Source organism: Mustela putorius, unplaced genomic scaffold (genome assembly GCF_011764305.1).
Source record: "Mustela putorius furo isolate JIRA1106 unplaced genomic scaffold, ASM1176430v1.1 tig00003988_pilon_pilon_pilon, whole genome shotgun sequence".
NCBI lineage: Eukaryota > Metazoa > Chordata > Mammalia > Carnivora > Mustelidae > Mustela > Mustela putorius.
In genome coordinates this window covers 12,589,927-12,613,021 of record NW_025422127.1, presented here as the reverse complement: position 1 = coordinate 12,613,021, position 23,095 = coordinate 12,589,927, and the positions used below count along the sequence as shown (strand labels likewise).

The window sequence follows — 23,095 nt, the reverse complement described above, 5'->3', positions numbered from 1 at the left end:
CATTTACCAAGTTTCCATGACTGAACTTACTCCTTCCCCCTGACCTCTGGCTGTACCCCTAGCTACTGGCTGTCCACTTAGTTACAGGACCTCAATGGAAAGATTCTTGGTTCCTCCTTTTGAATGCCTTATATGGATCCAAGGACACCCACCTCCAATCTGACCTTTCACATTATGATCTAAAGTAGTCTTTGATACTGCTCTCACACACCCCTATTTTCCTCCTCTGTGTACCCTGCTTTGCATTAGAATCAGTCTTAAGGACAACAGTGATGCCTGGAAGATAATTTCTCACTGTGAGAGCAGAATACCCACCTTCTTGGTGGGATAACCAGGTTCCCTGGAAAAGCATGTGGAAGGTGTTAGTGTGTAACAGATACAGTCTGGAGTCCATGTCCTCCTTAGTGTTGTTACTTGGACAGTCATTTCCTTGCACAGAAAATCAAGACACATTCTGCGTTATGGGGAAGCATTTTGTGTGTGAAAAGAGTTTCTATAATTTACTATTTTTAAGTAAGTAGATATACTAACGAGAGTGCTTTCTGTTTCTTGGAATCAAGATGTAACACCTCATCAGGATATCAAAGGTCCTTCATTTCATTTCATTGGTCAGTTACAAAATCCATATAACTTGAATATGATGAAATTGTTTCTTTTGTAAATGTCTTTGTTTAATATAGTCACTACTTACAGCAAATGTGTTACAGATGGGAGAAATAAGTGATATGCATCATCTGAGAAAGGAGGAAAGATGACGAAAAAGGGGAGAGGAAATAGAGCACAGAACGAAATGGAGACATAGTTATCAGCAAGGGAATGCAGGAAGTGGAAGACTGGTTAAGGAAGTTGAGAATGTAAGAAGCAGGATGGAGAAATAAAAATGATCTTTGTTGTCTGTCATGATGTTGATGAGCACTGAAATTCTGCCGGGTGTTGGCTTGGACTAACTTTCCATTGGGCTTGCAAATGAGCATACTATTTTCCCAGCCCATGAAATGTTATTAATAGACAAGGGGAAGGTCATATAGAGAGGATGAGACAGAGGTAAAGAATTCAAAGTCCTTTTCTGACTTTTTTTTTTCCCTGACTTCTAAAACCTTAGAAAGAGTTTTTGAAATAGAATTTAAAAGAATAAGCACATTTGTCTCATATGCTTGTGTTACTACAAAGATTTTCACAAAAAAATCCATACTTGCAATGTATATCGCACTGCCTTTAATTTTTGCTTGGCAAATTAAGGTAAAGGAAAGATTTTATTCTTATGGTTAATGAAGTCCTGCACTTGATATGATTCAAATCTTTTGGAAAACTCAGATGTCTCCAAGAAAATGCAATGAACAATCTCCCATATCAAATGTCCAGGTACTAATATTTGCAGACAGGGCATAACAGTAGAAAAAAAAAGATTGTTTCATAAAGAAATGTTAAGAATAAATGTATGACCAAAAGGCTGATCACTAGGCTATGCAGTATATGAATTTTTGGAAGGTTTCACAGACATACATCATGATTTGATTCGTGACTTGGATTATAAGTTCTCTTTCTGGGCATCTTTTGCTTGACAGAATCCCAGCACAGCTCAAGTTCCTGGAAAGTTTAAGAGGCTTCTTCTGCCAATGTGTCAGTCTCTAAGGGTTTAGTGCTTGGATGTCAGAGTAAGTGTTGATGATACTCGGAAGATCTGGGGGAGCATGTTACTAAGTTGATAAAACATCTCTTCGGAAATACTCTGTCAGAAGTAAAAAAAAAAAAAAAAAAAAGTTCACATTTGTTAAACCATCATTGATTTTTCAAATTTTAAAGTCATTTAAAATATGGAACTATTCCTAGATAAGGACAGCCGTATTTGGAAATTCTCTTTCATGACTGAGTTAACCACATGGTTATGGGCAGCGGGTGTTTTCGTTCTGAGAAACTATGTTGTTTCTGTCAAATAGTAAGTTTAATTACCAGAAAAATCTCTAGATAACTCTAGCCTAGTCAGTAACTAAAGTACCACTGACTTTGCTAAGCTCTATATAGAATACAGAATCATTTTCTGCTAATGTCCTTTTATGTGAATTTTTCAAGAACTATAGATCACGAATGTGGGAAAAAAACAAAAAATGAGTCAAGTTTGGTTCTAGGGTTAAATAAAAGATCCCTTGAGTGGAAGATGCTGACATCTTTGACAATTATCTAAATGCCTTTATGGCATCCAAACACTTCTCTCCTTAATAAATAGAAAGATATTAGCATTTTGTTATGTTCTACTGAGTTTGGGACAGGGTGCCTAGCTGTATCTGGGACAATATTATAGCAGAGATTAAACTGGGGAGAGATCTATTAACACACCTGTGGTACCAGAAACTGCACTGTCCTGGAAATTCCTCCATCCCAGGAAGCCATTTCCATCATGAAACCTAAAACAGAGCAACAGACTTTGCTGAATTACACGTTCTGGTCTTCAAACCTACCAGCCCCTTATGGAGATAAACTGAATTTTCACTGTGGGGCTTCATGTCTTGCCTTTCTGGGTAGCCACTCATGTGCAGGAGAGGCTAGGCCCGAAGAACAGATGAACTTCTGCAATCCTTAACTCTCCATGCATTTTGTCATTTCCCTTATGATTTCTCAAGTCCTTTTAGTCTCTACACAGTGAAGCTAAAGCAGGTTATTGAAGGAAAAGTGAAGATGTGGTTCTATATTTTCTTCTTAAGAAAATAAAAAGGCAAGAGAGAGCAAGGTATAATCAGATCAAAATACAAATAACATCCAAATATCCTTGTATTTCAAGAGGGCCAGAGATTTGTTTCCTTTATGACTGGAAAAAGAGAAGTAAAAGAATATTTGCCTTGTTAAACCACTTTTAACTGGGACACCAGAGGACAGAGGTAATGTTCATATTCTTCTCCTGAGCTGCTCTACTTTCAATAGTTGGGACTAAGAAATACAGGTCATGTTGTTGAAATATAAGGTTCTGCTCACCTTTGACACACTTAAACACAAGTTCTGCTCTCCTTAAGCACCATGGTATAGTCATTTCCTAAAAAGAGGACCAAAACAAATCATATGTTTTTAACAGAACTCTGTAAAAAAAAAAAAAAAAAAGACCTATAATATTGACCATCTACTTCGTGAACAGATTTGGGCACCTATTTGCTAACTTTAGGTGGATTTCTTCTGGTGTTTAGGTATAATTTGTTGTAACTGTTAGACTGCATTTGTGGAATACAAACCAATTTAATTATCCTACTAATTATAATTAAAAAAATAAACATACCCTTAAAACTTTCTAGATAATTAATTCTAAAGACAAAGTGACATAGGAACTCCAAATATCCTCAATTTTAGCATGACTAATTCCATTAACTTGTATAATATTGGAACAATGCATTAAAATGCTTTTATTGTATAACATGTTATTACAAAAGTGACAGAAATACACAAACATCCTGTCCCGGTCACCTACCACGCCGAATGCATTCATTTTTCTACATTCCTTTCTAATCTCTGATCAAATGCGCACATGAGTGCTACTGCCAGACTAGAACTGATCCATTTATTTTCTATAGTTATGATCCGTGATTATACCATTTTAAATTCTACTTCTTTTCATTATCACCAGAATTACTTTCCCATGTTGCAAGTCTTCATAATCAAAACTGTACATTTGTTATTTCATTAGAGTGGTTCTCAATCTTTTTGGGTCTTAGGATCTTTTACACTCTTTTTTTTTTTTTTTTTAAGATTTTTATTTATTTTACAGATAGAACAAGAGGATGCATGAGCACAGGCAGAGGGAGTCTTCCCCGAGAAGCAAGGACCCCGAGGCGGGAGATCTTTTACCCTCTTAAAAATCAATGAGGACATCAATGAGCTTTTGCCTATGTGGATTTTATCTCTTGGTAGTTATTACATTAGAAATTAAAACAGAAAAATGCAAAAAATACTAATAGTGAAGTAGCAGAAAGAGAAATTAAAGAATCAATCCCATTTACAATGGCACCAAAACCCATAAAATACATAGGAATGAATGTAACCAAGGAGTTATTTTCTGAGTTTATACACCCATGGGAGAAACTGAAAGGCTATTCTTTACTCTCAAGTATATGGCTCTGAGGGACCTGAAATACTCCTATTAATCAGTTTCTTAGTCATTATCTCAGGGTGAGGAACAATCTGGCTTTCTGATTTTTCACATGCAGAAACAATGGGTTAAGTAAACCACTTTGGGAAACTATTTGGTTGTAAATACAGAAGCTAAACATACACATACCATGACACTGACCAATTCCATCCCTAAGTATATACCTAATAGAAATGCCAAAAGCTACCTACTAGAATGTTCATAGCAACATAAGTCGTAATAATCAAAACCTAGAAATTACCAAAATGTCCCTAAATAGTAGAATGCATTGCTAATTGTGGTCCTGTCACACAGTAGAGTAATATAGAATAATATGAACAACCATAGACAATAATGTGGGTAGATTTTACAAACATAATTATGGAGTGAAAGAAGCCAGATACAGGAGTACATACTATAGGATTTTACTTATATAAACTACAAAAACAAGCCTAAGCAATCCATGCTTTTCAAAATGGAAAAAAAAATGGTTACCCTCATGGAGAGAGTATGGTTTATGAGACTGGAAGGGTTAGGGTTCTTCTGGGGTGGTGGTAATGTTCTGTTTTATGATCTAGGTATTGGTTACAGGGGTGTTAAGTTTGTGAAAATTTGAGCTATATACTTCAGTATACTTTTCTATATGTGTATTCTACTCTAATAAAAATTTAAAAACAAATAGCATCTTCATCAACCACAATTATAGTAACTAAAAGCTCTAAGTTCCAAATTATTGAACAAGTTAACAGTAAAAAATAAAAGGGAATCAGGAACTTGGGATTCTTGACTTACAGGTTCATTCTACACCCATCAAGTTAGATTGGCTCCAGTATGACAGTATCTTATATCACAAATATCTACGGGGATAACCTGGTGATTATCAGGATGTCTCTTTTCTTGCTGATAGATTATTCTTTCCTTTCCGTCTTTTTTTTTTTTTTTCTTAGAACTACAATTAATTTCTACAGCTCTAAATACCACAGACACTATGGTCTTTACTGTGCACCACTAAAATGTGGTAACCGAGTGTCTAGAAATTCTGTTTGTTAGAGAAAGTAAACAACACCTGAAAATGCTTTGGGACCCTTGCACGAACACTAAAACAAAGATTAACTCTGTATCCTGTGCGGTGTTGTCTGAATTTGTAGAATAAACTTCGTGACCCGAATGGGTGTTTAAATACAACAAATGGGAGGATGGTGGCTCAATATACTTTTGTGAATTAAAATGGACACTTTGGAAACAAACTTAATGTCCTGCAGCTGGCTGTCCCAATTTAAAACATGTAACTTTTGTAACATTGTGGGAGAGGGAATGCTAGTAGTATCAGATGTCTGGAAATAAATCCAAACTTAGTGACTTTTGGAAATACTGTTTTTGAGGTTGTTTCCCACCTACATATAACCATTTTTATAAACTGGTTAACCAGGAGTCCAGCTGCAGGAAGGTTTGGATGTTTCCTTGCGGCTGGAATTCATCACAAACTTTCTTTGTTATTCTCCAAAGACTTTTATAGATGGACTAGTTAGTGATGATAACTTAACCACGGCTAAACATGCCTGATGGAACTAAAACTTTATAAAGCTACAGTTGAAAAAACCCCAAACAAGCCATGTGTGTTCATCTCTCCTGATACCATATTAGGTATGACTTAGGCTACATAAGTGAATGGTGACAGATTAGGCAGTGTGATGCAGCTTTCATAGGATGGAGCCAGAATTCTCTTAATTGAAACAATGTGTCTGATGAAAATACAAATGGGATGTAAGTGGTAAGTCATTTAAAATCACCCTGTCTTACCTGGAATTGATTTTGTGTGTGTGTTTACATAGGGTACTGCATTTAAGATGAATGAATCGAAATGTTTTGCTCTAAAAAGTAGCATTTATACATCTTTTATTTTGGGAAATAAGTTTTAATAATCAATGGGCAGGCTTCCTTCCTGACATTCACAATGCACATCGAGCCATTTTATTAAAAAAAAAAAAAAAAAAGCCACCTCTGAACCAGAGGGCCCCAAGTTGCTGATACGGGTCCTTCACCACCAGGCTGACCACTAACTCTCCCAAAAACACTTGCCTGCACCCACTGTTTTGAGGCTACTTTGTTTCTCCAAACTACTTGAAGTTGAGTTTTGGTCTTTGCATTATTTCTTCAGCTTATCCTCTCTAACCAGTTTTTATGTGGATGAGAAGAAAAACAGGAGAAAGCAGATAGTCATGGGAAGACTTTTTTCCAAAATATAAAACAAAGCACAGTATGTAATAAAATCAATCAATGATTATGCCATATTTTAACTGTGGAAGCCAACAACTGTATTATCCAAAACGCATCCTCGAGCATTCTTGAGAGAATGTTAAAATGAGGCTGGTTTCTTCCTGTTATCTAGCACCTCCTTCTGCTGCCTATTAATGCATAGTCAGAGAATGCAAACTAATTTTAATGTTAGTGTAGGCCAAATATAAACGTGGAGGTAATTCTAATGCTACTTAAGACAAAAACAGAGGGAGAGGGAGAGAAAGGGAGGAGTAGGGCCATATGTCTTATCCAAAGCTTAAGCTAATTTTTATTTTCTAGTCTACTTACTATATTCTCTGGACATAAATTGTTAAGGATTATTTACTGTTTTGTATCATATGTCACTCAGTGCTATTAACCATATAGGGGATACAAAGGTCCATTGGATTATTTTTAAAAAGTGCTTTTAAAAAGTAAAGTGGATTATTATTATTATGCAATGTTGATGGTTAACATATTTATAAAATTACGGTATTATTCTTCTTCTACCTGCTTACCTCTGACATATCATGCACCAGCAAGAGAGGTATGCTTATTGTTGTGATGTCATGGGTACAGCAAACCTTGAGGATATTTCGAAGTCCCATAATGGCAGGATCTCGAGCAGTAATGTTTCCCGACTTCACATTGTCATCCACACAAAGGTGGAAAGCAACATGTATTTCTGAGAGATTAGAATGCCGTGTAATGTAAAATTCTCCTGGGAACACCAAATAAAAGCATGATTTTCAAATGAATAAATCTCATTCATCAGTGGGCTTTATAAGGAACTATATGGCCGTCAATGAGCCGAACTAGGAGAGATGTATCAGGAATCTATGTTGGGCTCAGTAAGCAAATACAGCCCCGGCTCCTTCATTCTTGGAGAGGTGATGAAAAAAAGAGACATTAGCCAATTTTGCATTAGGTTCACAAATTGGCCTGAAGTGATCACTAAGTAGTAAGGAAACCAAATGAGTACTTATCTCTATTTTTACGTAAATGTTCAAAATGTCCTACTTGACTCAAAGTGAGCATGTAAAAACAGGTTGCTTGATAACCTCTCTTCCCTACACCCTAAATCAGCATTCTCCATCTCAATTCATGGATCTAATCTCCCTTCAGTTAGTTAACTGGCACAGGACAGAAACACAGAAGTTGCCCTTAATTACCTCCTTTATCTTGGTATTTCTTCCCTAACCCACAGTACAGTGCACCATCAACTACTTTCAATAATATCTCCAACAATTATCTCAAACCTGAGGCACTCCATTTTTATTGCTATTACCCTAGCTCATACCCTAGTACACGCCACCATCATTGCTCACCTAGGGTTTTGTCAAAGCCTCTTCATCTTTCTGCTCCCATCTTTCCTACCTACAAACCATTTCCACATTTGCAGGCCAAACAATTTCTTTATAAATCAGATTATATCACTCATCTACTTAACATTGTCCAGCAGGCTCACACTTCTTCCAGAAGACAATCCAAGCTCTTTACTGTGGTTCCCATGGTCTATATGACTGCCTATGTATCTGTCTGTCCTCTTGTCTCACCGTCTCCTCTCACGCAGCCACACAGGCTTTGTAAAGTTCTTCAAACATGTAGAGCTTATTTCCAAATCAGGGCTGCCTTGTCCGAGTTTTTCCCCAAGATTCTTATATGTCTGACTTCTTTTCACTAATGATGTCTCAGATCAAAGAGTACCTTCTCAGAGAGCTCTTCCTTGATTCTCCCATCTGATATAGGACACCCCTTATTTTTTCTCCACATTGTTCTATTTTCTTCTCAGCACTGAAATTCTTCATTTGAGATTATTTTATTTAAAAAATTTATTTAAATTCGATTTAATTAATACATAGTGTATTACTAGTTTCAGAGGTAGAATTCAGTGATTCATCAGTTGCATACAACACCCAGTGCTCATTACTTCAAGTGCCCTCCTTAGTGCTATCATCCAGTTACCCCAACCCCTATCCATGTCCCCTCCAGCAACCCTCAGTTGGTTCCTTAAGTTACGACTCTCTTACGGCTTGCCTCCCTCTCTGTTTTCCTCTTATTTTTCCTTCTCTTTCCCTATGTTCATCTCTTTTGTTTCTTAAATTCCACATGAGTGAAGTCATATGGTATTTGTCTTTCTCTGATTTATTCCACTTAGTATAATACCCTCTAGTTCCATCCATGTCATTGCAATATCGCACTCTTTTTGATGGCTAAATAATATTTTATTTTATGTGTGTGTATGTGTGTGTGCACATGCATGCACATATACACACATACATACATACCTCTCTTATTTATTCATCTGTCGACAGACATGTGGGATCTTTCCATAGTTTGGCTGTTGTGGACATTGCTGCTATAAACACTGGGGTGCAGGTGCCCCTTTGGATCACTATATTTGTACCTTTTGGGTAAATATCTAGTAATGCAATTTCTGGGTTGTAGGGTAGCTCCATTTTTAACTTTTTGAGGAACCTCCATACTGTTTTCCAGAGCGGCTGCACCAGTTTGCATTCCCAACTATAGGAGGGTTCCCTTTTCTCTGTATCCTCACCAACATCTGCTGTTTCCTGACTTGTTAATTTTAGCCATTTTGACCAGCATGAGGTGGTATCTCATTGTGGTTTTGATTTGCATTTCCCTGACACTGAGTGATGTTGAGCATTTCTTCATGTGTCTATTGTCCATTTGTATGTCTTCTTTGGAGAAATGTTTGTTCATGCCTTCTGCCCATTTCTTGGCTGGATTTTTTGGGTTTTTTTGAGTGTTGAGTTTGATAAATTCTTTACAGATTTTGCATACCAGCCTTTTATCTGATAAGATATTTGCAAATATCTTCTCCCATTCCTATGGATGCCTTTCAGTTTTGTTGACTGTTTCCTCTGCTGTGCAAAAGCATTTTTTTTTTTAAATCAAAGAGACCATTGTTTCTGCTCAATGACTATAGGGATTTTGTCTATCTTGTTTTATCTCCAACATACAGAACAGTGCCTGCTACATAGAAGGTACTTAGTATTTGTTGAATGACTAGATGAACAAATGTTTATAGACAAGGCTTAAAATCCATGCTTCCTATAATTGCTCCATTTTCTATGTAGTCACACTAGTCAACGGCCTTTATATTCTACAGTTTCTCTCAATATAAATACGTAAAATATACAAGCTTATAAAGACTATGTTTTTACAAACACACATGCCTTCCTGGAAATTTTGATAAGAAAATTCTAGGAAAGCTTTGCTCTTCTAAGAACTACACTTCCATCTCTAACCCCTGCCCTCACAAATTCTACTTCCCCTTGCTTCAAAGTCATTATTATAGGATTTTACTTATATTGACTTATAAAACTCACAGTATGCTTAAAAGTATTAGACATACATTAGCACAATGTTTACTCATCTGTAGTACCCAGTGTTTATAAGCTGTACCCATGGATGCCACTGACAGGCCCCATGCAAAGGCCTTTTTTTTTTCTTTGACTTAAGATGAAAGACTAGATAAGCAGAAAAAGAAATTATAGTAACAGACATATCAAAATAAACTAGACAAAAACAAAAACAAAAAAAAAAAGGAAAAGGAAAATTGGTGGAAGAGTAGAGTTACAATTTTCCTGGAAGGCAATAAAAGATGCAGACCGCTTATCAGAAACTTGGCAGACCATACGAGACAGTATCATTCTGGGCCCAGCGAAGTACATTACCACCTCAGCTCCAACTGATCATTTCGATGAGGGGAGTGGCAGCCTTAAACATGGGCCATTGTCCAGTGGTGAGGCAGATGACTTAGTGAACAAGTCAGGTGCTCCTAATCCCCGAACTGGCACTGCTTCATTTGACCTTACATGACTTGTCTCTTGGCCTTGTTTTACCCAGTAGTGAAATGGGTGTTATGAGCTGGCAGTGGTCATCAGAATAATATGATATAGCAGAAAAAGGACTAGACTGGGTATTGAGAAAGTCTGGTCTCTAAGCACTTATTGGCTGAGTGATCTTGGGCAAATCAATCTGATTTATGGATTTTCTGTACTTCGTGTAAGAAATGGGAAAAATAATGTCTGACTGCTTTCCTTAATAAGTTGTTGTGAGAATTAGATGATATAAATGATAAATACTTAGATAATGAAATATATAAATATACAAATATATAAATAAAACTTTTGTAGCTTGAAAGCTGAAAAGCATTTGTGATTTGGATCTTCATTTCTGGTAAACCTTCTTGCTGTTGGACAAATGGAAATTCAGATGCTGTCAGCGTATCTAATCCAATAGTTAGGTACTCGTTTTCTAATGCTCACTATGACATATCCTCCTGATTTAGTGGTTGGGATACTAACCTATAGGCTCTTCCCAAAAAGGAGCAAGAAAGGAAATAAATATAGCAAGAAAGAGGTAAATTGCAAAAAACCCACACATCGGTACCTCCGGAATAGGTAAGGAGATTGGCACATTTTAAGAAAGCCACAAAATATGGATGATTTAAATTATGGATCTGTGCAGAGAAATACAATAAATCCTGTCTCAATGAAGGTATTTTTAGATAGAGAGGAGGACAGCTTCCTGTTCCACAAAGTGGAGGAAACAGCATGTGATGATGCAATCCTGCCTCTAACATTACCCACGAAGGTAGGATCTCTGAAGGTGGGAAGGAGTTCGGAAGCTGATGACCACAAGCTAACTGACTGGGACTGACAAGATGGATACCAGAAAGCGATACGCTATTTGCTTACATTACATGGGATGCGACCTACCTGTAGAAAATCTGGGGTAGAAACAGTGAAGGAACAACCTAGTTATTTAGGGAAATGCAAACTTTACTAGTTAGCTTAACAGACTTTATGCTTGTGAAGAGATATGCCTTCCTTGCTACATACCCTGTCATCCAAACACTACAAGGGTCACCACAGTGAATTCAGTCTGGAAGAAGATCAAGAGCTTGAATTTCCAGCTGATAAATAATCTATCCAAAAACAACAAAGGAAATGAAAGAAATGGGAAATAGGAACGGTTATGGGGAGGCGGAAGTAAGAAAGATTGAAAATTATGTGACCCACATTTTTTCTGCAAGTTCAACTGTTTCTGTCTCTAGTATTGTTTATATTTTACAGTAAAAATGACTTCTCGCTTCATTTAAGAAACAAAGAAACAATGTATAATAGAAGAAATTTAAAATAGCAAATGCTATCAAATTTATGCAATTGTCTGAACAATATTTATTATATGGATCTAGAAAGTCAGAACTAGAATAAGAATAAAGATTTAAATTGCAGAACATCTGTGAAAGTACATTCTGTCGATACAATGTTGCTTCAAAGTGATACACTGACAAACTTCTTATAATGTATACACCATAAAAACTTCTATTTCAAATCTCTGATCTCCATGGATGTGATTATAAGAAAACTGCAATTTCAAATAAAATACTACTTACCAGGTAAAATATTTAAATAGTTTCTGTCAGCGTTTTTAGCCTTATCGTCACTTCCTCCATTTCGGTTTCCAGAATCTACTCATGAGATAATGCAACATGAAAGAACATAACAACATATGAAAGCACATTAATTCTACTGCTCCCCAAACAATCACAGTAACAGCAAAAGTTTGCTAAGGCTAGTTAGGTGCCAGGCATTCTGATAGATACTTTACATGTATCATTTCATTTAATTCTTACAAAACTCCTAAAACACAATCTCATGATGTAGGTACTGTTACTATCTTCATTGTATATATGAGGGAACAAAGGGTTAGATAGGTTAAGTAACTTAACCAAGGATGCACAGTAAATGGCAGAACCAGATCTTAAACTCACATATCCAGATTCCAAACCCTATGGTCTTAACCACATTCCACTTGCCACTATCCTATTTTTCATCTAGGAGGTTCAGGGCACTAAATTAACTACACATAAAAAAACTTCATTAGATAGTAGTAGTGTGATCATCTTTATTTTTAGATTCTGAGTCACTGTTGGTGATATAACTTGTTCAGGACTACAAGCAAATGGTTAGTAGTACCAGGAATCACTTAATATTCAGCCCATTCTGAAATCTGTTATTTCTTATCTGTCACCATATACAATTTATTTCAAACAGATATGTGAGACTTTGGTTTCAAATGGGAAATTTTTGTTTTAGGTAGTCAATAGTTGTTCTTTCTTTCTAGAAGGGATGATATTATTTAGAAGGATAAATATTGGTAAAATAAGACAAATCACTATTGACCATGCATTATACTTGGACACAAATTATTTTATGTACGTATATGTATTTTTGATAGATTTCTTAGAAGATTCAGATGTGTCTTCTACCAAAACTCAAAAATGCAGAATGAATATTAGTATTCAAAGCAGCTGTCTTTAAGAGGGTGTATATGTATTCCAATTAAATACACAACTATTTGGAATGGCTGTCACCATTAGAGTATCACTTGAAAACAGTCAGAACTTCAAATGGGTAAACTGAAAATACCAAGGGCAATTATGCTTTCAAAAATGTTCTGAATGAAAGTAACTTAATATTTTTACTTAGTGACTGCTTTGACTAATTGACTGTATCATTGTACCTTATAAATGCAAATATTTTATCAACAGGGGGAGAGAGAGGCAGAGAGAGGAGATTCTGTGTTGCCAGAATCTATATTTACTGTAATAGTCTATCTCTCATACAGTGTGATATAACTGATAGGCTTTGAATAAATGTATGATCATAACACAGAAAACAAAAGAAATGATAAGGACTCTAGTGATTTTGTTCATATGGGGTATGAACAAACAGAATCCCTACTAAGTGAATAAGAGAGAAGAGGTCATTGTCCATTCCCCACCCCATGTTTTAATGGTAATGCCTTGTAATATTAAGAAAATGACTATTTTTCATTTTTTAAATAATTTATATAACATGTACACAGAAGCAAAACTGCATTTGGCTTATTACCATTGATTGTAGAAATAGAAAGATCCTAATATAATAAACACAGTAAGGAAAACAATGGAATGCCTTAGAATAAACAGGTACTTGAGTATCAGGATGTAAACATGGAAAACAAATACGTGGGTATACACAGAAGAGGAAAAGACGGAGAGAGTATTTTCACAGAGTTCTTCTATGACGACATGTGGGTTCCTTTCAGAAAGTTGTCTTTTATAGACCTGCTTGTTTCACTGACTCACTTAAACCACAAAATAGTTGCTTGAACAAGAACAAAATAATACCATGATTTACACACATTGCCTTAACTGTATGTGGTTTGAAAACTTCCTGTCATTTGCTGCACTTTCTATCTCTCATAAATATACTTAGAATCCTCCTCCTTCTCCCACACCTGTCATGATCTCAATCTCCATGCTTTTAGTCCCTACTAAGAATAATATTAAGATGTTTCTGATTACATCACTGCTAGTTTGAATGAGATGGAGGAAGAAGATGACAGAAGAGTAAAAGGACAGACTGGAATTTTCTGAAAGGTCCTTTGTTCGGATACATTTCTGTATGATTTCCTAACACAGCCTGGCTCTGTCATATGTGACGCACAGTGCCACAGCAAAGCCACAGTCCCTAGAGTGGAATATAAACTAGCGGCGTTGCTATGGAGAGCCACTGAGAACACTATCAACATTAGCAATGTATTCGCCCTTTAACCCAGTAATGTCTCTTTAGGAGTCACTGCCTACAGAGATGCTCACATGTGCACAATGATGTATGCAAAAGGTGGTTTACGTATTACTACTTATAATAGCAAAAATGCTGGGACAGATTAAATGTCTACCATGGAACTGATTAATAACAAGATGCCTTGCAATGGACTGCTATGTGGCGGTGGGAAGGTAGTAAGGATGTTTTTTATGCACTGATATGCTATGATGGCCAAGATAAATATTCAGTAAAAAAAAAAAAAGCAAAGTATGGAAAAGTGTGCAGAGAAAGATGCTACTTGTGTAAAAAGGAAAAATAAATACATGTACACACATACACGCATGGATACACAGATTAGCATAGGTCTGGAAGGCACAAGACAGGCTTGGCTGACTCTGGGAAGGGCACTGAATGGGTGGTGGACAATTATGAAGACCTTCACTGTATGCTCTTTGTACAGTTTAAATTGTGAATCTTGAGACTGTTTTACCTATTTAGGAAATGATTAAAAAATAAAGCAAGTTTTTAAAAGTCTACTGAATATGGAAACCATAGTGAATGCTAATCATAGTAAGTCTAGAGAGCTACCTTTTAGCATTAGGAAAAAGGGAGAAATTCTGCAATTTGTACTGGGAGAGGAACAAAGACATCAAGCAAAGATAAAGCAATATTTCTTAGCTTACTACAGAACACAACACATGAATCAAAAGTACTCTGATGGTCTCTTTTAAACGCTGACGTTGCAAAACAAACCAACAAAAAAGATATTCAACTACCAGAAGCAGATTTAAAAGTCTGACCAGACATACTTTAATAACTTGCCATACTTTATTTTTTGGGGAAAACATCGTTTTTGAAAAAAAAAAAAAACAAAAAACAACAACAAAACTGAGTATGTATTAAAGCCAAATAAAACATTTACTGCAATTTTATGCCTGTGTAATAGGAGATGTCTGAAAAACAAGAAACACACAGCTTACATTTATTTTTGATGGATATTACCCTTATAGTTAGATCTTAACTAAGCAAATTTACAGTGCCAATTTAATTTATGAAAAAACTGCTTTTTAAACTTATATTTTTCAATTAAAAAATATAATTACTCTGTAATTTGAGCTAAAATTCTTTCCTTTACTCATATCTTCCTAAGTCTATCAATAAATAGAAATCTTCTACAGAGCAATGCCATGAACATTTTCTATAGCTTTAAAAATAACATTCCAGCAAATTTCTCAAATAGTTAGAAAGGATGTTTATATTGTGGATAAATATTTTTAAAAAAAGCAGGACATAGTTCTGGACATAGTAATTTTTCAAAAGGACAATCAACAACAAGTCTTAAAACTGACTTCCTGCTACCTAAGAAGTATCAAAGATGGAACATATAATAAGTGTATATTTTGTGCTAACATTTACCTATCACTTCAATGCCCTTCAAGGTAGCAAGTACTTTAGAGATATAGATATAGCAAGCACTTTAGAGATATAGAACTTGGATCAAAAGACCACCAACTTTCCAATGAGTACTTCAATTTTAACTACAGAATTTAAATTTTTTAAAAAAGATTTTATTTATTCATTTGACAGAGAGAGATCACAAGTAGGCAGAGAGGCAGGCAGAGAAGGAGAGAGGAAGAAGCAGGCTCCCCGCCGAGTGGAGAGCCCGATGTGGGGCTTGATCCCAGGACCCTGACATCATGACCTGAGCCGAAGGCAGAGGCTTAAACCCAATGAGCCACCCAGGTGCCCCCAGAATTTAAATTTAAAAACAGTTTTTGCTAAAAAAAAAAAAAATTAAAACAGTTTTTGCTAAGGTTATTGAACAAAATCATGCAAAAAGGAAATTAAGAACAGAATTCAAGCTTCTGAAGATCTTAAATTTTGTTCTTAATTTCTTTCTTCCACTTTTCCACCAATACAACTTTCGGTATTTTAATAATGGTCCATATGCTATTAGAGTGTTTAGGGACAGAATACACTTAAAGTAAACTTTTGAAAAATTTGAGTTTTACTGACCATGTGATTCTTTCAACTTACTCCTTCGTTGGGTTCTAGCATAAAGTACCACCTGCTGGACAACTTCCAGCTGCTCTTCAATTCGGGGAAAATGGAAGTCAGTGCATTCTTGGCAAACTGTGGCAAAATCTAAGGGACCCAAAACATTTATAAACTTCTACAAGTGAACAATCAAATATTTAGTATTTACTTATAAAATGGCAACTGGTAGAAATAAAATATAAAATTCATAAGTATGATTTCTTACACTTGCCCTTTCAATAATTATGTCTTAAGTTAGGGGACAGTGATTTTTGTTGGAATCAGAAACCTAATATCTCACCCAAAAGAGTAAACAATTAATAGATAAGGAAATTATCAGATAATTTCAAACCTTCTTTAAAGAACAGTTACTTTAATCATCATCCAGTCCCCCAATGCTAAAAAAAAACAAGACAGTTCTTAGAGTTATGATGGGAAATAAACTCTATTCAAGCTTCCTTAAAAATGTATACATTTCAATATATATATCTAAAATTTTTAAAATAATCATACAAAGTGAGTTGTACAGAGGGAACTTAGAATTTTACCTAGCACATTTAAGAAATATGTTATCTAAAATCCTAGGAAGAAAGGACAAAGGGATGAACTAAAATTCACGGAGCCAGGATTTGCTTCTGAATTGAATATGTTTATATCTAGATTATTCTTTTTGTTATGCCTTGAAGCAAGAATCTTATAAGAGCAGTACTTAGGATATAATAGAATTTTAAGAGGGAGTAAATATCCTGAAGCAATCTACAAATGCTAAAGTATGAAAGAAATCTAAAACAGCCATGGCTGGATATGTGTGTTGCTTGGCTACTAAAATACTAGAGCTAACTAAATTTTTTGCTTTTCTATAAATTCTTTCTTTGTAAGAATGGTATTAAAGGGGGAAATTTAATGAAATAAATAAGGGAATGTTAACTTACCTCTCTTAATACCACTATATGAATTGATTCGATTATCTACTAGTAAAACCAGGCCACACAGAGATGTGGAATAAAGTGACAGGGCAGTCTGGAGTCGATGGAGTTTCACGCCACTTCGATGATTTCTTTTGTGCTTACAGAAGTCCAGCATATCTGCTCTCAGCAATCTCAAATTATGCATGGTCTTCAGCTGGGCTCCTGGGGGGTGGGCAACAGTCCCAGAAAGAAACTAAGACAGCTGCAAAAATCCAGTATAACAGGATGCAAATCTCTATGGCAAGAATTCAGATAAATCTGTGCTACAAATAATTAGAAATAGGCTTTGCAATTTCCCATCCTATTAACTATACAGATTTAACCTTCCTATTTTAAAAAAAATAATATATTAGCTATACCAGAAAATATTTGGCAAAACAAACTATGGAAGAAGGACATAATTTTTTTATTTAAAATTTTTTTTGTTGCCATACAGTTCCATATTGGTTTCTGGGGTAGAAGTCAGTGACATACAATTCAGTGTAGAATTCACTTACATACAACACCCAGTGCTCATCACAACAAGTACCTTCCTTAATCCCCATCACCCATCTAGCTCATCTCCTACTCCCCTTTCTCCATCAACCTTCAGTTTGTTCTCTATGGTTAAGATTCTCTTATGGCTTATTTCCCTCTTCCCTTTTTTTACTCCCCCGCCCTTCCACTATATTCATCTGTTTCCTTTCCTAAAGTCGACAGTGATTGAGATCATTTAGTATTTGTCTTTCTCTGACTAACTTATTTCACTTAGCCTAATACACTCTAGCTCCTCCCATGTTGTTACAAATGGCAAGATTTCATTTTATTGATGGCTGAGTAATATTCCACTATACATATATATACCACAACTTCTTTATCCATTTATCAGTTGACCGGCATTTGGGCTCATTCCATAGTTTGGCTATTGTTGTGAAAATGCAGCTATAAACACTGGAGTGCCTATACCCTTTCAAATCTGTATTTTTGTATCCTTCAGGTAAATACCCAGTAGTGTAACTGCTAGGTTGTAGGGTAGTTCTTTTTTTAACCTTTTGAGGAATCTCCAAACTCATCAGTTTTCATTCCCACCAACAGCACAAGGATTCACCTTTCTTGGCATCCTTGCCAACACCTGTTGCTTCTTGTGTTGTTAATTTTAGCCATTCTGACAGGTGGTATCTCACACCTGTGGTTTGTATTGGTATTTCCCTGATGATGAGTGAGGTTGAGCATCTTTTCATGTGTCTGTAAGCTTCTGGATGTCTTCTTTGGAAAAGTGCCTATTCATGTCTTCTGCTCATTTCTTAACTGGATTATTTGTTTTTTGGGTGTTGAGTTTATAAGTTCTTTAAAGATTTTGGATACTAACCCTTTACCAAATACATTGCTTGCAAATATCTTCTCCCATTCTGAAGGCCGTCCTTTAGTTTTGTTGATCATTTCCTTTGCTGTGCAGAAAGAAGCTTTTTATCTTGATGAAGTCCCAATAGTTCATTTTCGCTTTAGATTCCCTGGCATCTGGCAACATTTCTAGTAAGAAGTTGCTACAGCTGAGGGCAAAGAGGTTGCTGCCTATGTTCTCCTCCAGGATTTTGATGGTTTCCTATCTCACATTTAGGTCTTTCATCCATTTGAATTTATTTTTGTGTATGGGTATGAGAAAGAGGTCCAGTTTCATTCTTCTGCATGTCGCTGGGAGCAGTACATAATTTGTAATTAAAAACAACATGGGTACATTGTACTCATATGCTAGGGATTTTTCTCTTACATCATAAAAAAAGCTTCCCAATTTATAATCAATTATGCCTGCAAGAAATGAATCCACTTACCTAAGTGAATGGTAAAACTTTCTTCCAATTTTCTCTGTTCCTCATAAATCCTTCCATTTGCTTCTACAGATTCTCTGAACTGACTTGGTTGAACTTTAATTTCCTCACTGAAATTAATAAAATTATTCATATACTTTTTTTGTCTATTTGTCAAAAACTTTTCATGAATGAAAGAAAGCTTTATTATGAAATGAGACAAAATGAAAGCTGAGAGTACCACTTAATTTATTCCTAAACTACTCCTTAATCCACGGTAGTAAGAAAGAATCATAAACACCAGAAGTTCTTAAAATTCCTACTTGTTCTTTGATTTCCTTACAGTAAGTAATGCATATTATTCTTTCCAGTCATTAGAATATCAACGCACGTGGCCTAAGAGAATATTAAATGAAGTAATTAACTTACTATTTTAAAATGACACATTTAAAAAAATGTAGTATATCCTATATCAAGGCTGACTCTAGGAAAAACAAAAAAAATCAGTGAAGTGATAGAAATAAAAATTTAGAAGTCAAATAAAAGGAAAAAAAAAAGATGAAGTTCATTTTGATGTATTCACATCTTTTTTTTTAACGTTTTCCTTTTTTTTTCCCTTTCAAGGACATTCTCCTCCCTTTCAAGGACTTCTCTCTTTGCTCTACTGTGATCTTGCTTATTTGCTGAAAAGGTTTCCATGGAGGCACTGTACGACTGTAAATTCAAATGTCACGGTATGCTGAAGATGATATAAGTCTCTCATAGTCATTTTGGACTACATTTTTGGGATTATTCCAAAGAGCCTCATTAGTCTCACTAACTTCATTAGTATATACAGCAAATTTAAATCTAAAAATAGATTTATATTAATAAAACACTCTCACTGTAGGATGTGAAAAGCCCCAAGAGATTGCTGCTCCCACTCTAACAATAAGAAAAAGCCAGATCATCTATAAAATCCTAACTTTTCTGAAACTTGAGGTAACATGGCAACCAAATAAATTCAATTCTAAAGTGCAACACACCCCTCCTAGGGCAGACAGGAGACACAGTTTTCATTTCTGGCAGCGCATGATAGAAATGAGTTGTTGTAATGTAAGGAGGTAAGAAGAACTCACTAACATTTTAATGAATTCTTTTTTTTTTTTTTCATTTTAATGAATTCTTAAAGGCCAAGTGTGGGCTAGCATGTAAATTTGGAATAGCTATGAGCCTCAGGCACAGGGAGGTCTGCACGTACCTGCAAACTCTTCTCCATTGGTCTCCACCAGGTGTTTCCAAGAAAACACTGGAGGCAGTCCAGGAGACAAGGGAGCCTCTTTGGTGGCACAGACAGAAATGCTGAGAATGTTCCAAACTCAAGCCCTAAGTAGACAAGGCTTGCCCAAGACTGAAGCTGGGCAAAGGCAATAGAGACCTGTTCCCCACCCCCAACTATGAGTCTAGCACCAAGTCCGATTCACAAACAACAGTCTATTCCTCAGGGGTAGAACAACAGCATAGAGAGAGACCTCATGCTGTGGCACAGGACTGCAAAAACTACTGGAAGTTTTGGAAAGAACAGGATGACAGGGAAAAACCCTCTAGAACCCAAAGCCCCATCTTAAATACAAAGTGGCACCAGCTTACTATAGTAGAGAACATGAAGCCTGTGGTTATCACTGAAAAAACAAAAACCAAACTCAGCTCAACTACTGACTAGTGCAGCATGACCTTTACATTAATGGCCTGTTCACTTCTGGATATAAGTATTATTTACCTTAGTCTCTTCTAATACACACAACATCCAGCATTTATCTTTTAAAAAGAGAGAGAGAGAGACCCAAAAAAAGCAAGCAAAAGAAACAAATAACCCATTGTCAAGAGCAAAAGCAATCAACAGACACAAACTGAGAGATGACCCTGATACTGCACATACAAGAAAAAGACTTTCACACAATGATGAGCAATATGCTAAAAGTTCTATTGGAAAACAACACACAAGGACGCTTAAGGAATTTAAGCAAAGGGAGAAAGGAAATTAAAGTACGAGAAAGAAAGACATAATATCAGATTGATGATTACAGATATCAACCCCTTTGACAGGTTCATCAGCAGACCACCAACTCATTTTATGATACCACTATTACCCTGATGTCAAAGCCAAATGAAGATGTCATAAGAAAAATGAAACTAGGGGCGCCTGGCTGTCTCAGTGGGTTAAAGCCTCTGCCTTTGGCTCAGGTCACGATCTCAGGGTCCTGGGATTGAGCCCCACATCGGGCTCTCTGCTCAGCAGGGAGCCTGCTTCCTCCTCTCTCTCTCTGCCTACTTGTGATATCTGTCTGTCAAATAAATAAAATCTTAAAAAAAGAAAAACAAAACTCTACACCATCATATATGATATATATGTTTATTTTATAGTAGACATAATTACTTATATATAATGTATATGGAATAATACATCGTGATTAATGCCTATAAATCTCAACTATTATACTTCTAGAATACTGCTGAGTAATGAAAAGAAAAGAACTATTCATAAATGAAACAACATGAATAAGTCACAAAAGCATTATGATAAGGGAAAGAAGCAAGACACAAACTGCTACATAATGGTTTGATTCTATTTATAAGACATTCCAAAAGAAATCAAAACTGCAGGGACAGAAATCAGAGCAGGTTGCCAGGAGCTGGGAAAGAGAAAGGAATGAGCTATAAAGATATAAAAATGAAATGCTATAATCTTGATTGCAGTGATGATTTCATGACAGTTAAGTTTATCAAAACTCATCAAAACCTAAAAGAGGTAAATTTTAATTTGCATAATTTACCCTTCAGTAGGCCTGATGTTTTTAAAAAAAGCAAAAATAATGGCTAAAAATAAAATGCCACTTTTATCAATTTCTTACAAGAGTTCTATACGGAGTTGAGTTGAAAACAAGTTTCTGCTGCCCAAGGAAACCGCTATTAAAGGAAAAGCAAAACTGACAAAGTCTCAGTAAAAACATCTTTTCATAGGAATACTTAGTTTGTAAAAGCAGCATCAGCTAGAGGCCAATATGTACACAGTGGAATTGATTCTATAGATTGAATTTCTAAAACTATAGCAGCAAAGCGAGATAATTTTTATAACAAGGGGCATTTTCAGCTTCCTGAAATCCGTGACTCTCTGCATTTCTTTTTTTTTTTTTTAATTTTTAATTTTTAATTTTATTTTAATTTTATTTTTTTATTTTGTTTTTTTTTCAATTAGTTAACATACAGTACATCATTAGTTTTTGATGTAGTATTTAATGATTCATTAGTTGCGTATAACACTCAGTTCTCATCAGATCATGTGTCTTCCTTAATGCCCATCACCAGACTCTCCACATTTCTAACCAAAACATACAATATATACTTCACATTCTGGCTTAATATACACATTTATTTATAGAAAGCTTCATCCATGATGTGCTCTCATATTTTTTCCTTATTCTACTCTGCCATACTCCGTTCCATTCCATTTCATTCCATTCCATTTTATTGCTATTTTTAAACATCTGACTGGAAAGTAATGAATCTAGAATGGTCCTAGCAGACTGCAACCAGCGGTTTGAGAAACACCATTATATATTATAGAATACAGATGCTCTCAACACTTCTTTCTGCCCACCTTTCCCTTTGTACTGTGTTCACTATTTTTTAAAATTTCTTGTTCATTATTTAGTTGAAATGAGGAGTAGAGTCAAATATATTAGTGTCAAGGATGTTACCCCATTTCTAATCATAAAAATTGTTCAAATATATTGGGAAAATAAGGCAATGACAGATTATAATATTTGGAGAAGAGGTGATACAGATATCAGGTAAACAGTTAAATGATAACTCATCCATCTACCTATTTGTCTCCCCATCCTATAAATATTTATTGAGCATGTCTTATGTGCCAGTGTGAAGAGGTAGACACTTGGCAAAGATCTGGGTATAATAGAAAAAACAGACATGGTTTGTCTTCAAGGCAAGACTAGCAGGGGAGACTGACATTACACAAATAAAATGCTATTTCTAAATGTTTGGAGCAGATACCAGGCAACTGTTGGAAACAGGATTATCACATTTGTACTAAGTACATTTCCAGTTGAGTATACTTTAAGATTTGAAAGAAAGAAATTCTCAAACATATGAGTATATACCCAGGAAATAACATAAGCGCTGTCAAGCTCTAGGGCAACATATGAATAAAGTGCATTTAGGCCATCAGGTACTATACAGGTTATGAATTACAGAAGTCCTCTATACTCCTTTTCCTTCCTTTTTTTTTTTTATTAA

The 23,095-nt window shown here is 35.5% G+C and overlaps 1 protein-coding gene across 2 annotated transcripts in view; it reads right to left on the bottom strand.

The window, feature by feature from the left end:
• Nucleotides 1–1,200: 1,200 nt before the first annotated feature.
• Nucleotides 1,201–23,095, bottom strand: part of CUNH12orf4 (chromosome unknown C12orf4 homolog) — a 40,312-nt gene continuing 18,417 nt past the window's right edge. For both annotated transcript variants that reach the window (XM_004778278.3, XM_045071590.1), the window contains 8 exons: nt 18,827–18,933; nt 16,983–17,180; nt 16,030–16,158; nt 11,814–11,888; nt 6,904–7,106; nt 2,968–3,025; nt 2,335–2,402; nt 1,201–1,729 (listed from right to left, as the gene is read on the bottom strand). In XM_004778278.3, the coding sequence (XP_004778335.1) occupies nt 1,637–1,729; nt 2,335–2,402; nt 2,968–3,025; nt 6,904–7,106; nt 11,814–11,888; nt 16,030–16,158; nt 16,983–17,180; nt 18,827–18,933 (931 nt within the window). In that variant the 3' untranslated portion in view covers nt 1,201–1,636. The remainder of the gene's footprint in view (nt 1,730–2,334; nt 2,403–2,967; nt 3,026–6,903; nt 7,107–11,813; nt 11,889–16,029; nt 16,159–16,982; nt 17,181–18,826; nt 18,934–23,095) is intronic.